The 16834-nt window shown below is 51.0% G+C and overlaps 1 protein-coding gene across 1 annotated transcript in view; it reads left to right on the forward strand.

The window, feature by feature from the left end:
* The first annotated feature begins 603 nt into the window (after positions 1–603).
* Positions 604–16834, forward strand: part of sdc2 (syndecan 2) — a 39366-nt gene continuing 23135 nt past the window's right edge. Inside the window, exon 1 of the mRNA XM_079759175.1 lies at positions 604–1017. Coding sequence (XP_079615301.1) covers positions 958–1017 — 60 coding nt within the window. The 5' untranslated portion in view covers positions 604–957. The remainder of the gene's footprint in view (positions 1018–16834) is intronic.

The raw sequence follows: 16834 nt of genomic DNA on the forward strand, positions 1-16834 counted from the left end.
AACCAAAATGTAACTGATTATATCCAGGATCATGTTATCAGTATCCAATTCAATAAATACTTTTCAGAGGATAACCAACCGAAGCGACGCGTCATGGATGTTTAATTAGCTTTCTTGAAAATGCTGCTGCACTTCTAATTCTTGACAGTAGAGGGAGACATCGTCCATGGAAGATCTCATCAATCACTGAGCGTGACAACTGATCAAATTAAAGTGATTTGAATTGATTTGTATGAAATACCTTGTTTGTCGTTAATAACCTATCTTAAGTTTGTTGTTAAAAATCTGGTGTTTGAATAATACACACATGGTCTTAATTATTACAATTGGCTATCATTTGCATTGATTTTTCAAAGAAAGCTTTTATTATCAATATAAGGAATAGGCGATATTATACAAGGCACCGTTGCATTAAGTTTTAAATTACATTAATGTCCCTATTGCAGTCTTTTAACTAGACCATGTGGTCTCTCTCTCTCTCTCTCTCTCTCTCTCTCTCTCTCTCTCTCTCTCTCTCTCTCTCTCTCTCTCTCTCTCCCCTCTCTCTCTCTCTCTCTCTCTCTCTCGCCCTCCCTCTCTCACACCGTGCAGAGTTAACGCCGTTAAGTCGCAGTCCCGTTGTGCAGCGTGTGGTATGGAGGTGTAGACCGAATGCACCGGACCCGTCGTGTGTTTCTACCAGTACATCCAGCCGAGACGTGGAGATATCCCAGAACACGACGTCTGCAAGCGGACCTCGGCGCTCTAGACGGTGCACATTTGCTGGGGGGATTGGAATAAGAGAAGGCAACACGTATCCGTTGGGATTGAACTCCTGAGGAACGCGCAGGAGTTGGGATCGGGAGGCGCACGCCAGAAACCGGGGGGACAGTGTCGAGAGAACCGAGGGGAGGAACCGAGTGAGGACCCGGAGGAACCGTTTTTGTTTTTGTGTCCGTTTTTAAACCGTTGAAGAACATGAGGAACACTTGGATACTTTTGACCCTCGCCTCGGCGGTCTTCCTCTCCGCGCACCGGGTAAGTTTGAGTCCGGGGATGTGGAGCTGTGAGCCGGGTGGGCAGCAGCCCGGGGCGGCGGGGTGGGCGCCGTGGGGCGGCGGAACCACCGGTCGGTCCCTGCTGGGTCCAGTGGTCCCCTTTCTATTGTAAGGCTTTTCTTATCCGTTATGTCTGAGGAACATGTCAGGTGATATTAGTCAGTTATATTACAGTTTTATTAGTGGCTGGTTTGGTGTTTACAGTGTTTTTCCGTTAATCTACCGTTTGCGTTGAATTGATTATCCGAGCGTGGAAATAGGGTTTTCCTTGGAGAGAAGGAATTGTGTGATTGAAGCGATCCCACATTCCCTCCAAAGTACATTCGGACCACGAGTACGTGGCAAGCTCCTCTGAAAATATGAAGCTATAGTTGAATGAAATGAAGTCCGGGACGATTCCAGTGGTGGATACACACACACACACACACACACACACACACACACACACACACACACACACACACACACACACACACACACACACACACACACACACACACACACAAAGTGTCTTCTTAATTGGAGCGCGGCGCTAATTGGCTGCCTGGTCGCCCTGCGCTCTGCGCGGGGAGGCCCGTCAGATGGTGTCTCTTTAATCTGCGGGCCGTCGCCACCATTCTTCCAGCGGCCCTCGGAACACACACTCATCATCTCTCTGTGGATTGGCACTCGGGTAGGTCGCTTGCCGCCCTACCCCCCCCCCCCCCCCCCCCCATCCATTCTGTGTGCCCCCGCTTGCCTAATTAGCGCCGTTTGACACCTCGACCAATTACTCCCTGCGATCTCCCCCAAATTGCCCTCCCGATTCCAGAGCTCGTCTGTAAAGCGACAGAACCGTAGCGTCATGACTTTGTGAATGTGGTCAAGTAGACTCATCATCACCGGCCGCCTATGGCTGCGATGTGTGTGACGACACGTGAACCAGCTGTTTCAACTTACTGGCACCACGATATCACTCGGGACACGGCCGTCATCACACGCACAGGCACGCACGCACGCAGACGCACACACACACACACACACACACACACACACACACACACACACACACACACACACACACACACACACACACACACACACACACACACACACACACGGTCGACAACTTGCTGTGTCTTAATTGACCAGGGTCAAAATAGGAACTTGTCAGTCAGATAGTCACAACATTAACCCCTCCCCCTTGTGGTGCAACAGCCAATGAAAACTCGGAACCATCGCTGTCGAAAGACCAGGCAGCATCAAAACAACAGCAAGGTCTTGATTTATTTTCATTTATATCGAATTGATCAAATTACTTATTTGTTAGTAGTTACCTTCTCTTAACAACCTGCAGCAATCAATAAATCAAATGCTCTTGACAAATCACAGGCCTAATATAAACCAGTCCAGTCGTTTAAATCAGCCTGATGAAATAATTAGATGGCTTACCGGACTGTCCACCTACCTACCCCGAAAACAAACAAAGTATTTGGCAGGAATGGCTGAATTTGTCGGCGCGACACCACTGCAACTGTTGTCGGGTCCCATGTCGTCACGAACCGAGGTCAGACCTTATGTCCATAAACAGGCTGCGCAGTGTGGCCAGATCCAAGATGGCCGCCCTCCAGTTTCCTGCCTGCTGGCTCTCAGAGGGAGGAATGAGGAGGAGGAGCTGGAGGAGGAGCTGGAGGAGCAGCTACTGCTGGGTTGTTGTGGTGTGTACTTCAGCACGACCAGATCTTCTGCTGGTGGCTGGGGTCCTCACAGCTGGGCTGGGGTCTCGGTTCTCCGGGTTCTGTTTGGACCTGGTTCTGCCTCTCGGTTCTCGGTTCTCCGGGTTCTGTTTGGACCTGGTTCTGCCTCTCGGTTCTTAGTTCTCTCGGTTCTGTTTGGACCTGGTTCTGGCTCCCGGTTCTCGGTTCTCCGGGTTCTGTTTGGACCTGGTTCTGGCTCCCGGTTCTCGGTTCTCTGGGTTCTGTTTGGACCTGGTTCTGCCTCTCGGTTCTGGGTTCTCTCGGTTCTGTTTGGACCTGGTTCTGCCTCGGTTGCGGAGGGAATCCTCATCACAGGTTCATTATCACAATAATCAAGGAGAGGTGAATCAGAATTATGTATCAGCTATCTTTTTATGATCTCGTCAGTTCAAAATCCTGTTGCAGCAAACTGTGGTTGGATATTGTATGTGTGGTTTGCTAATCCGGATTATTGCAGACAATCACTTATTATATTGCATCATATATATATCCTTATGTTCTGATCAGATACATATAAGGTCAACCATGCACGCTTGTCAGGAGCAGTTTGGGCTAGGTGCCTTGCTCTGGGACAACTCAGAGCTGGGGATCAAACTAGCAACCTCCCGGGTACAAGTCAACCCCCTCTATCTCCTGAGCTAAGACAACCGATGCACAATATCAGATCATGGTCATGAAATCCCTGTTATGATCTGATTCCGTGTGATATTATTACTTCTGCAATATGACCAGCATCCAGTTCTGAACACATCTCAGCAGGACTGCTGCGATGTGTGTGTAGCATGCTGTGTTGTTCGTAACGCAAGATGTCTATATGTCCTGATACTACCAGAGGTGTTGTCTGTATGCTGGATGCCATTGGGAGATGATTCATGATGAGCATGGTGTTATGTCTGAGCCCTTAGAGGAATGAGCCAGACTAGACAAGACAAACAGAGTGTGAGCAAAACTGTAGAGCGAGTGTGTGTGGGGGGGAGGGAAAGAGAAGAAATGTAAAAAAAGGACAGAATGAGAGCGACATGGGGTGAGGAAGGGAGCCTTGGTAAGAATGGCTGTGTTGTCGTTTCGAACTCAAGGGATTTTTTTGTGATCTGGCGAGAAGTATTCTGTACGTCGGAATCGTCCGCTTTCGTCCTGGATTCCGAGGTCAATCTCGTTAAGGAGGCTGAAAAACTCTACCACACGAGGCCGTAACTTAAGATCCTGTTTCCATGACGGAGCGACCCTGACAAAAACTGTAGACGACGACAAAGTAATGTTTCCTCCACCCTAAAGTCATTTAGACCTAACCGCCATCGCCTGACTGCTTGAGTTACTGTATAAAGGCAGATGTGCTCGGTCCCAAGAAAAAACCTCCACCATTCTTTAAAAAATAAACAGTGTTTTATCCTAATGGCTTCTCAAGAGTGGCGTCGTCGTGACTCTTATCTGGTTTCCAGCGGTGCACTCGCTTCGAGCCACGCAGCCTAGATGACGCTTTGAACGCTTAACGATGCTAGCGCTCCATTTAGGGCCATGCTACGGTTCCAATATCATGGATCATAAACCCATGAACCCACACAAACACAGCTCACACACATTAACACGCACTACACTGTAGGGATGTTGTAACGCAATTTGGGAATCTAATATATATCAAATAGTAAAAAAATATGTATTCTAAATCAGCCACGGTGCGAATATGCATGCAAGAACCGCGCCAGTGAAAATACAGACGGAATTCCCGACCTACACAGCCGAGTGAAGACGGGATTATGCTCCACCCCTTCACCACAGTAGCCAACGTATTTAGAGGATTCAGGTAGACTGGAGTTTTACTAATTTATACAAGTGTTAAATAGTGTGGCGAATGGCTGTACGCGGATGAGGGAGATTATAATACGTGGCTTATAGCGCCGACTGCAAGGTTAGGTTGTTCAAGTATGTCTACAGGTTAGTGCGGAGACGAGGTTAGTGCAAATTCGACCGAAAGTGGAGCACCCTATCCACTAAACTTCCATATCATACCCAATGTGAGATGCGTGTTTTAGAAGGCTAGAAAATAGAAGGTCAGCTAAGTGAAGGCTAGTGAAGGGAAGGCTAGCAAACGGAAGGCTAGCAAACTGAAGGCTAGCAAAGGGAAGGCTACCAACTGAAGGCTAGCAAACTGAAGGCTAGTGAAGGGAAGGCTAGTGAAGAGAACTTGTGGAGCTTAACAAGGCTACAGGCCCCAGGGCTTTTCAACTTCGGCAGCGATTGGTTTGTGCCTTAAGTGCTCTATTTATAATCTACGTCGGCATGAATAAGTGAAGTTTGTGCCTAGCAGACTAGGACTCCATATCTACCCTCCCCCATCTCAGTCTCAGAGGAGGAGGCTGTGGACAGAGAGAGCGACGGAGGGAAGATGGCAAGAACAAAGAGGGAGAAAATCCTCCCCCCCAGTCGGTCTTACGATCACGCCTTTCAAAGTATATACGCTTTTATTTAGTCTACTACCTAAAAACCTACCTAGCCCCTCTCCCCTGTGTGTGCGTGTGCGTGTGTGTGTGTGTGTGTGTGTGTGTGTGTGTGTGTGTGTGGGTGTTCACCTGGTCTCTCTCTGGTCCCTGCAGGGACGTTCATTCATCTCCGCACTCGCCGTTACGCGTCCACTAATGGGCTACACACACACACACACGCACGCACGCACGCACGCACGCACGCACGCACGCACGCACGCACGCACACACACACACAAAGACTACACACACAGAAACACACAGTGACTACACACACACGCATGTGTGTCTCATGCCACAAACACACACACACACACACACACACACACACACACACACACACACACACACACACACACACACACACACACACACACACACACAGAGTCTACACAGTCAAACACACACACACACACGCAGTCTACACACACACACACAAAGACTAACACACACAGACCGACACACACACAGACTGACACACACACACGCACACACACACACACACAGGCTAACCCACACAGAGTCTACACAGTCAAACACACACACACACACGCAGTCTACACACACACACACAAAGACTAACACACACAGACCGACACACACACACACACACACACACACACACACACACACACACACACACACACACACACACACACACACACACACACACACACACACACACAGTGACTACACACACACACACACACACACACACACACACACTACCCATCGTCCTTGTGGTCGGTTGGTTTCTGATTGTCTCTTTCTTATTATATCCTCCTCCTCTCGTTGGACTCCTCTCCTCCGCTCTCTGCGGTCCAGATGTTGGCCTGCGTCGCTGCGCAGTGTCTCTGGTTACCGCGGGAACAGGGGCATCTTTATTCCTCCTCAGACGGTCGGAATGGTGGGAAGAGGGATTTACGCTTTTTCGTGTTTTTCTTTCTTTCCTTCCGTCAGGAGCGTCTCGCTCGGCTTTCCTGGCGCTGGAAAGTGTTTAACATCGACTTAGCGCACACATCTGTGCCCCTGATGTGAGGGCCCTCTCTCCCCCCCCCCTCCCTACACTCAACAACATGTGTGTGTGCGTGTCAGTTTCAGTCTCTGTGTGTGTGTGTGTGTGTGTGTGTATGTCTGTGTTTGCGTCAGTGTCAGTTTGTGTGTATGTGTGTGTGTGTGTGTGTGTGTGTGCGTCGGTCTCAGTATATGTGTGTGTGTGTGTGTTTGTGAGTGTGTCTGTGTGTGTGCGTCCGTCTCAGTTTATGTGTGTGTGTGCTTCCTCCCTCTATCTCTTGTCTAGCAGGTCTTTGTGTGTGTGACCACATCGCCCCCCTGAGACCCCCCCTGAGTGAACACACTTAGTTTGAGGCAACACTCAAAGTACCAACAAATCCACATTTCAATGTGATGTGTTATGACCAAACAAGTTCAAATCCATCAATCCTGACAAAATTAACTGGCTGCACTGAAATTATCATTCTATAAACTCATACGCCTCGCTCTCCCGACCCTGCAAGCCTTGATTTTATTGAAATTAATTTCCAGCTATTCATTAGAATCATGGCATTTTGGCATCTCTGTTGAAAGCCGGTGCTTCCAAGATGGCGGCCGTGTGTCGGTTGGGTGAATTATCTTTGCGGAGAGCACATCCGTTGTGGATGTCAGGGCCAGCGTTTTTCCGCAACCTCCGTTACCCTACAATATATGTCACCGTGTCCATTTCTCCCCATTTCAACCAATTTCCCTGAGCGCACGGAAAAGTTCCCAGAGGATTTCTGTGGCGGGGAGGGATGTGGTTGTGAGGAGGATGACCGGAGGAGGGGGGAGAAGGGGTGGGGGGGGGAGAGAGACAGCCCTGTCAGGCTGTCTCTTACTCTTTTCCTCTCTCTCTTTTTTCCTCTCCCTCTAGTTTTTCTAGTCAGGCCTATAAGGCCAGCTATACGGGTCCATTAGGAGAGGGGGGAGGGATGGAGAATAGGGTGGAGGAGAGAGGAGGAGAGGGGAGGAGAGGGGGGAGGGGAAAGAGGGAGAGTAGGGGAGGGAGGGAGGGAGGGAGGGGGGAGAGGAGGGGAAAGAGGGAGAGTAGGGGAGGGAGGGAGGGAGGGGAGGAGAGGGGAGAGGAGGGGAGGAGAGGGGAGAGGAGGGGAGGAGAGGGGAGAGGAGGGGAGGAGAGGGGAGAGGAGGGGAAAGAGGGAGAGTAGGGGAGGGAGGGAGGGAGGGAGGGAGAACGAGGACAAGTATTTGGCGAGCTGGTGATTCTACGTCAGGTGTTGGCGGCTCTGAGCGGTGTGACGTGCGTGAGAAGTCTGGGGCTGAGGTGACGGAGGCCGGGCCATGTGGCGGCCAGGCCCTGGCCTTTCTCCACCTAATGAGGGCTAAGTGAGCCGCTGGGCAGCCAATGGCCGCACGCATTCCCGGGTAATGCACCCGGCGCTGTGAAGAGCCCGGCAGGGCCGCGGCTTATTAAAGGCACCGCTGAACCCATGTTGAAGTTCATTTTTGTGTGCATTTTGTTGTCAATGCCTCCATGTAAAATCTGGGTAGGACTATTTGTATTACATTAACATCTACATTCAGTGGTGTTTATCTATTGGGACTTACTTAATTAATAAGTACATTTGCCAGAAGAGAGATAAACAACAAAATATCTCTGTGGGTACAGTAAGGATGTTCATAGAACCAAGTGCCAAGAACTAACAATTACCAGGTAAACCCATTCCCCCTATACAACAAAGACAGCTAGGAGAAGACGCAACACAATGACTATTTGTGTTATACTAAAAGTAGTATGAATCTAATTGAAAACATGCACAGCCTTTGCCTTCTCAGACCAACTGAAATTCACCTTTTCCTCGACGCCACGGCAACAACCACAATACACCGTGCTCAAAGATTGTAAACGGGGAGAAGGGCCACTGAAAGTTTTACGACAACACTGTTTGGTCACTGCTGCTCTGTCTGTTACACAATAACTACACAACCCGGGTGCAGGGATGCCCCCACCCCCGCTGTGGTAAACACACGGTGCGTTTTAAAGGCCTATTAGATGGGATTGCGGCCAGTTTGGGGTTTCCTGGTCCGTTAGTCGGGGGCTCCTGTGAAGTCGTCGTAATTGGCCGTGTTCGGTGTTCTGGTCGGGCAGGACACCGGCGAAGCCTTCGAAGATGGCGGACACATGAGTGGGGGGCGGGGGAGGGGGCGTGTGACATCAGCCTCCTTTGTCGTCAGCGGCTTCAAGACGGCTGTGGAAAATGGCACGGCGAATTGAGCACATCTGTGTTCGCTCGCAGTTTATGATCCAGAGTTTTTATCGAATTCCAGAAAGGCACCTTATTAAAACTCTGCCGCGCTGCTCTGCCAAGCAGAAAGCTGTGGATTTCACGTTGTTCCTTTCGCCGTAATTTCCCCAGTCTGGGTTTTAAAAGCGAAGCTAAACGTTCTATAAAAAAGGCAAATCATCCTCTCCGAGCAGGTTGGTCCAAAGCCATTAATTTTATTCCCCAACTGTCATAATAACGAAGAGTTTGTTTTCAGTTCTTAGATGAAGAAGCTCACTGCTGCTTTAGTGGACTGCAGGGCGGCCATTTTAATGACCCCTGTTGCTCGGGGATACTCGTCCATGAGACCCTTTTTGTTACAGTTTACAAAACTAAAACCTGCATTGTTTTAAAGAGTTTCTCCATCTTTTAGATAACCTTCAGATAATAAGGGTAGGATCCCTTGTGCGTGCTGGGTACGGTGTTTTCGCCTCGTTCTTTTACTGCAGAGTGGTGATTGTTGACTCTGTCGAGGCTTGCTTCATTTCCTTATATTGATTCGGAGAAACTTTGATGTCAGGACTTAAAGAAAACTCCTCTCCAGATGTTCCAGTGTGTGTGCTGATGTGTGTTTGAAGGTCCAGAACGGGACTGAGTCCGTAAAAACCCAGCCAGACAAATTTTCCCGGGATTAAAACCCATACTGAGATTTATGGGGTACACTGGACCTAAACGGATTCCTCAAGTCATTAAACGGTTGAAGAATAAGAATATAATGGAAGAATTCACGTATCTTATTTCATTTTCAGTTCTTAAGAGTGTTCAATTAGGTTTGTGTTATATCACACGCATGGTTTTAATTCCTAGTCTCCTTCCTAACGCTAAGTGGGTTCTAAGTAAACCGAGCAGAACAAATACAACCGAATAAAGCATCGATTCGATTGTGGGAAACATTTTTATTGAGGACTACTATCGCATTTCATTCTGGGGTTTGGTTTTGAAACTACACAGGTTAAAGATATTAATAAATGCATGGTCAACTTACCAAGTCACATTAACGCTGCCAAGGTGAGTCATGACGCCATAAAACAAAAAATGAGAATCCAAAACTAAGAATCCATCTGTCATACATTTTACTAATTAATTGACTAATGTACTTATTGCCATGTTTTTAAATACAGTCAAGAACGGGTTAACCATACTGCAACCCTCAAACTGCCTCTCAGACCACTTAACACGGGCAGGAATCAAGATATCCAAACCATGGCCTGATCTCAGACAATAAGAGACGAGCATCAAAATATAATTGCTAAACAAAAGGTTCACCTAACTCTGCATAGCCACTTCCTCACACTCCTCTCACACACGTATTGTATGTTGTACTTCCTGGAACTTAAAAATAGTACTTTGCATTGTGTAACATCTTATCCTAGCTATCTGTGTTGTATACGGGTAATCATTTTGAGAAAAGGCTGTTAAATCATCCAGTTGCTATGAACACATTTTTATTGAACTTAGCTTCGGCTGAAATGGAAATGGAAATGTACAAGAAGTGGAAGCCATTGCAGACATTTCAAAACGAAAAACATCGGCAAAACTCCGAAGTGGTGAGCGCCGGAGCTCCAGAGAGAGATCCGTGTTACGTTATCTGCAGGATTACACGCTGGCTGTGCACCTGAGCGGCGTGGGGCTCGCCGCGTAAGCCTGAGTGAGTTCCACCGCCACGCGGCTGCCACGACGACGCACACGGCCGCGGCGCGCTAATGTGCCGGGGCTACCAGGCGAGCTAATCTCCGCTAATGCACTCCGACGCTAACGACCATCTGGGCCCCCGGCCGTAAGCCCTCCCAGCGGACCGCCGGAGTGCACCGCCGGCCCCGGCCGGGAACGGGGGTATCTCTCTCTCTCTCTCTCTCTCTCTCTCTCTCTCTCTCTCTCTCTCTCTCTCTCTCTCTCTCTCTCTCTCTCTCTCTCTCTCTCTCGACCCACTTTCCTGTCCGGTCCAATGAGCCACAAAGAGAACATGTCAGGTGGAGGCCATTTTTTATTTATATATATATATAGACACCTTTAAAATAAACATTAAAACATACCTATTTAGTTCAGCATCCTCTTAATCCATATAATTGTTGTTTATTTTCCTTGTCTTGTTAAGCACCTTATATTGCAATTTTGCACAAGCGCCGCTATATCAGTAAAGTTTGGTTTGATATATATTTCTTTGTGCCAGTGCCACTGAACTCTCCTTTCCGTGCCTCTTCCTGCCAAAGCCTCCCAACGGATGGGGGGTGAGTGGGAAAATTTGTAAACCACAAACATGTCAGGCCAGCCATGTCAGGTGAAGCGTTGACCTCCTGACCCTCTTACTGCAAATCCCTCCCTTCCCTCCCACCTCCTCTCCCCCTCCCTCCCTCCTCTGCCCCTCCCTCCCTCCCTCCCCTGTCTTTAGTCAACGACGCCATCACTCACAGGCTCCTCGCCGCCCTTTGAACCCACGTAGCTTCACGCTGACCCTCTTCAGATGACCCGACCTTCTGAGGGTCTCTGTTGGGCCTTTGAAGCCTCAGCCTATGGAAACGCAGACGAATGATGCAACACTGCTGAAACCTGACGCAGGAATCTCTGAGCTCATGCAGCAGGAATCTCCCCCCACCCCCCCCTCTCCTCTCTCTCTGATTCGGATTTGTTTTTGTTTTATTTGGCCATGTTTTCCCCGCTTCTCCCTCTCCTTTTGTTTTGACTCCTTTCCACTCCCTCCTGCTGGCCTCGCGGCGATGTTATCCCAAGGTCACCGCTTCCATCAGTCCCAGCGTCTCCGTGCAGCGAACCAGCGAGCGTGTGCGTGCCGGTGTGCGCGCCGGTGTGTGTGCGCGCCGGGGTAATGAGAGCCAGCAGGCCAGGCGCGCCGATCCCATCCTGATGGATTCGACGACGGACGATGATGATTTGTTAAAATCGGGGGGGGGGGGGAGGGGGGGGGCAGGGAGATTGATCGAGTGACTGCATGAGAACAGAGCCCCAGACTCTACTCTAGAGGGTCCTGTCTCCCCCCCCCCCCCCCCCCCCCCCCCAGGGCTGGCGATGATTAAAAGGGATTCAAAAGTCGGAAAGAACCGCACGTGGGGAACCTGGAGGAGGGGCTTAGTCTCTGGACGCCGTCGGACTCCATGGCAACCGGGGCAGCTTCATGTGGTTCCCGCCCGACACCACGATGTGTGTCTTCACTAAACTATTGATGAGGGCTTTTCAGGGATTGTATCGGGGCATCTTCTTTAATCATACGCGGACGTTGAGCATCATCAGGACCCCCCGTCTGGTTTTCTGTTTCGTTGGGTTCTCTGAGCCGGTTCTGTCCTCGACGCCGGTTCATTCCACGCTGTGGTCCTGGAACCGCCTCCACGGCCGGTTTGTGCGTCCACACGGTGGAATGGGTTCGAGCGGCCGGTGTTCACGTTTTGTAACGACTCAGTAGCCATCCTCGCTGGCTGTTTGTGTGTTGGTTGGTCGTGAACAGGGCAGAGATCAGCTGCTGAACATCACAGGGATGAGTGGCACGGTGGGGGGATTCGGTGTGTGAATGTGTGCATGAATGGCTGAATGGAAGGCAGCGTTGTTATGTGTAAATGCAGTCCGTTTACCGTTGAGGAAACTTCCCTTGGGTGTGGAATCCCAGCTCACTGACGAGGAACACATTCCGCTTCTCATCCCGACCGCGTCGACGTGTGCGTTGATGCTGAAGACCCCATCATCGCCGCCACACGCGTACGCTATAACGACCGCTGTGCCGCGCAAACCAATTAGTCGGAGCTGCGTTAGCGCGCCTCCCCGGTCGCTCTACAGCGTTCCAACTACTCCAACCTCCGTTCAATCCTCGCCTTTCCCATCCGTCTCCACACCATGACCCTCTGCCTAAACTTTCCATGCACTGCGCTCGACACTTCTGCACGCATGCGGTCACCCCCCCCCTCTCCCCTCCCTCCTCGGAGCCTCATACATAAATCAGACCCCGGTATGGAAGATGGTGTTCTGAAGTCGGCTGCTCCGAGTCACAGCCCCCCGCCCCCCCAGACCATGTGAGGTCTCAGTGCGGTCTGTTGACGGATCACACACAACAAAGGCTCCCCGCGGAACGTGTTGGCTGACGGGTTCTGATATCCGCACCTCTAATGTGGGATGGAACCCATGAAGCCTCCCCTCCTCCTCCTCCTCCTCCTCCCCTCCTCCTCTCCTCCCTCCCCTCCTCCCCTCTGCTCCTCCACCTCCACCCCTCCCTTCCTCTCCCCTCCCCTCCTCCTCTCCTCCCGTCCTCCTCTCCTCCCTCCCCTCCTCCCCTCTGCTCCTCCACCTCCACCCCTCCCTTCCTCTCCCCTCCCCTCCTCCTCCTCCCCTCCTCCCCTCCTCTCCTCCCGTCCTCCTCTCCTCCCTCCCTTCCTCTCCCCTCCCCTCCTCCTCCTCCCCTCCTCCCCTCCTCTCCTCCCGTCCTCCTCTCCTCCCTCCCCTCCTCCCCTCTGCTCCTCCACCTCCACCCTTCCCTCCCCTCCTCTCCTCTCCTCCCCTCTCCTCCCCCCCCCCCCCCCCCCCACACACACACACACACACCCTGCCCTGTCTGGTTCCACTTATCGGGTCCTTCCATCACTGCAGGTCCTCCGTGGAGGCTACGTGCCCCCCCCCCCCCCCCCCTCCACCACCTATGATGTCTCGGCTTGTGATCAAAGGTTCTCACAAGGCAGTGGTGCTGAACCCCCCTCCCTCCCTCCCACTCTCCCCCAGCGAAGAGGCGGGGAGTGGGAGTCTATTGTGTTGGAGGTTCTCTGCGGAGGGCCAGCGTCTCAGTAAACCAGGGTCCTCCACGCTGCTGCTGCATGGCAGCGAAGGGAACCAAGGGGGAGACGGGGAATGGGGGAGACAGGCATGGGGGAGACTGGGAATGGGGGAGACTGCGTGTGGACCTCAGGGGGGCATGAGGCTTGGGGGGGGGGGATCGTCTCTGAGACCAGTTTGTAGCTCAGAGCTTCGTCATGATCCGGTGGGACTTTTCGTTTATTTCTCTGTTTGAACAATAGAAGTGTTTTTCTCTCTGACGATTAGCCGGCCTCCCTCGCCCGCGGCGAGGGAGGCCGGCTAATCATCCCGCGGTCTAAAACCCGCGCTGGCAGGAGGTCATAAAGAATTAAGATGAGGGACGGCTATAGTGGGGGCCTGTTGGGCCTATTTGAGTCGTCCCGGGGTAAATAATTTACATCGGGTTGGAACATGAAGTTCATCGACTCCAAATATGGGCCTGACCTAGCGGAACATCCTGGTAGCTCCGAAGCTCCTCGAAGTCTCGTGGGTCTGAGTCTGCTGGAGGCTGGAGGGCTTGCATCTATGCGGTTCTTCTGAAGGGCCTCTGAGACAGCAGCAGATAATTTGAAGCTGCATTATTCCAATGGCGTTGCGATAAAAGCCTTTACTTATTCAACGGAGCGCTGCATCTTGCATCACCCCTACTGTGTTGGCCGTTAAAAACATTTCAAACAATGGTCGGATTGTTGTAGGAGGAGGAGCGGGTTGGCTGGTAACCGGAAGGTTGCTAGTTTGATCCCCGGCTTTGATCCCCGGCTCCAGCTGAGTGTCGAGGTGTCCCTGAGCAAGACGTCTCACCCTGACTGCTCCGTACCAGCTGGCTGTCGCCTTGTGTGGCTGACTCCGCCGTCGGTGTGTGAATGTGTGCATCAGTGGGTGAATGTGAGGCAATATTGTGAAGTGCTTTGAGTGGCCACTGCTTAGAGAGGTGTTATATAAATGCCGTCCATTTACCATTTTTGGCAGCGGTAACTTTTAAAACATGCAATCCGGAATTGAATTGAGTCGTATGGGATTAAAAACTTAATTCGAATGGATGTTCTGCTGAAGTATCTGGAGTGGGTGGAGGAACTTTGAAAGCCAGAGTCTGTGACTGCGTTGAGATGTTTGCGCGTTGCTGCAACCTTTTGTTGTGGCTGTTGGTCTCGAATGATAAGGGAGGAATGTTTGCGGCAGCAGCTGGCTCACATCTGTCCAGCGTTCCTTCCCTCCATCTTCATCCTCCGGCCTTTGAGCCGTTCTGCTGAATATCACGCAATATCAAGAGGCCCGCGATCGCGCACAAAATGGCGTCCCCGCTTTGTGATGTTGTGCGTTTGATGCCGAGTTTGTGCGGTTGAAATTGTTTTCTGTACAAAAAGCGCGCTTGATTTCTACCACATGCATCTATGAAGTTGACATAATGGACCCCTTACTCTGCCGATTAAGACATGCAACAAGTGTGTGTGTGTGTGTGTGTGTGTGTGTGTGTGACCTCGTTATGGCTGGGTTCCCTTGGCTCTTGCTATGATATCTCACAGAGCCAATGTTTTGGTGCGGATGGAGACTGGAGATAAAGGAGTGATTTGCATGTAGACCCTACATTGATTCAGACAGCTCGCTCCGTCCGTGCCCCCAGTAATTAGCTGGGGCAATTACATGACTCATGAGTCCTGGCCCACGTTCACTGCTGCTTACTGTTCATTATGTGGCTCTCAGCTCCTGAACCATCTCGCTTTCCCTCTGATATTTCCCCTTCGTACGTTGCCTCCACTTCTATTTGATCAGTTCTATTTGATCACTTCTTTTTGATCAGTTCTATTTGCTTCCTCTGGTTACCGAATGATTGGGTTGCAAAGCAAACGAGCTTCCACTTCTGTGAACCCCCCCTCCCCCCGACCGTAGCCCAATCCACTCTCCTCCTCTTCCGTTGTTAGTTCCAAAGGGAGGCATGTGGCTCAGGAGGGATGACTGGCAACCAGAAGGTTGCTAGTTCGATCCCCGGCTCCTCCTAGCTTGAGCGTCGAGGTGTCCCTGAGCGAGAAACCTGCCCCTGACTGCCCCTGACGAGCTGGCTGTCCCCTTGTGTGGCTGACACCGCCGTCGGCGTGTGAATGTGTGCATGAATGGGCGAATGGGAGCTCATGATTGTAAAACTTGCAGAGGCTTGCAGTGGACTCAGATCAAGGTCATCCGGGGCAGGTAGGGGTCAGGGCGTCTTGCTCAGGTAGACGGCCGACATTGGGTCTCAAACCCAACCGCCCTCAACAATTGACCATCCTTTTTCCACACTTTAACGTCTCCAGAACCAAGACATCTCTAGAACCAACTAGGCTCATTGTTCTAAAGAAATGTTAACTCCATCAGCGGACCCGCCCCCTAATAAACACAGGCCCTGGACCAGAGCCAGTTTTTGGGGGCATCGGACCTTGTGGGTCTCATGGCTCCGGAGCTCCAAGGAGGTTCGAGGGGGAGCCATGCCATTGCAGGCCCACCAGCGTTGCATCACGTGTGGGGGAGAATCTGAACACCTTGGCCTCCCTCCTTCCTTACACACGGTGAGGGCTCCCAGCCTGGTTCTCTGGTTTAGCTGTGTGTGTGTGTGTGTGTGTGTGTGTGTGTGTGTGTGTGTGTGTGTGTGTGTGTGTGTGTGTGTGTGTGTGTGTGTGTGTGTGTGTGTACTACACACAGACGTGTGTACACGCTCACTGCTGTTCAGGATAAGCCTTGGATAATGGGATCAGAGTTCACCAGCTGCCTCTCTCCTCCTGTCGTCCTCCTTATTCCTCTTCTCTCTCTCCTCTCGTTCACTCAATGTTTTACTCCAGGAATACGATGTGGCCGACCGATCCAGCCCCTTTTTGAGGCATTCTCTGCGTCCTCCGATAAAAACACTGTGGCAGAGGAGGTTTTCTCCGCCGCCTGTTGGCTCGTATTATCTGTCTGGCGTACAGCAGGTGGTCTCTGTACTCCAGCAGGAGTCAGACGCCTACCTGGGAGGGTTTCAGGACACGATGAGAAGCAACAGAGATGTGGTGGTTTTATATTTTGTGTTTTGCGATAGTTTGTATATTTTGCGATTATTTCATCTGCCGTCTTTTGTTCTTGTCACGTCCGACACAGCAACGATTCTGGTGTCGAGGAGGGAGTGAGCATGTTGGCTTTCACTGTTTGTATACCTCCTCTTGTCTGCTCATGTAGAGCACCTATGGCATTTCACAGGGCGTTCACAACAAAAGCGGCTCAAATATTTGCATGGGTTTGATCGCGCAAACTTCAAACACTCACGCCAGTGTAGGAGGGGGGGGCTAACCTCTTGTGAACGGTGCCCACGTTTCTTTCCGCCCAATTCCTTCTCAACCATGGCCGAGATCATCCCCCACTACGAGTCTTTACTTGTGTTGTGGAAGTACCAGAGGTGTATAGGATTCATATTATCATCCGCTGTGCGCCCACAGCTTTTGGCCGTAAAATTATATATTTTATTATATTTTATAGAT

This window comes from Pollachius pollachius, assembly GCF_949987615.1.
Source record: "Pollachius pollachius genome assembly, contig: scaffold_149, whole genome shotgun sequence".
In the NCBI taxonomy this organism is placed as follows: Eukaryota; Metazoa; Chordata; class Actinopteri; order Gadiformes; family Gadidae; genus Pollachius; species Pollachius pollachius.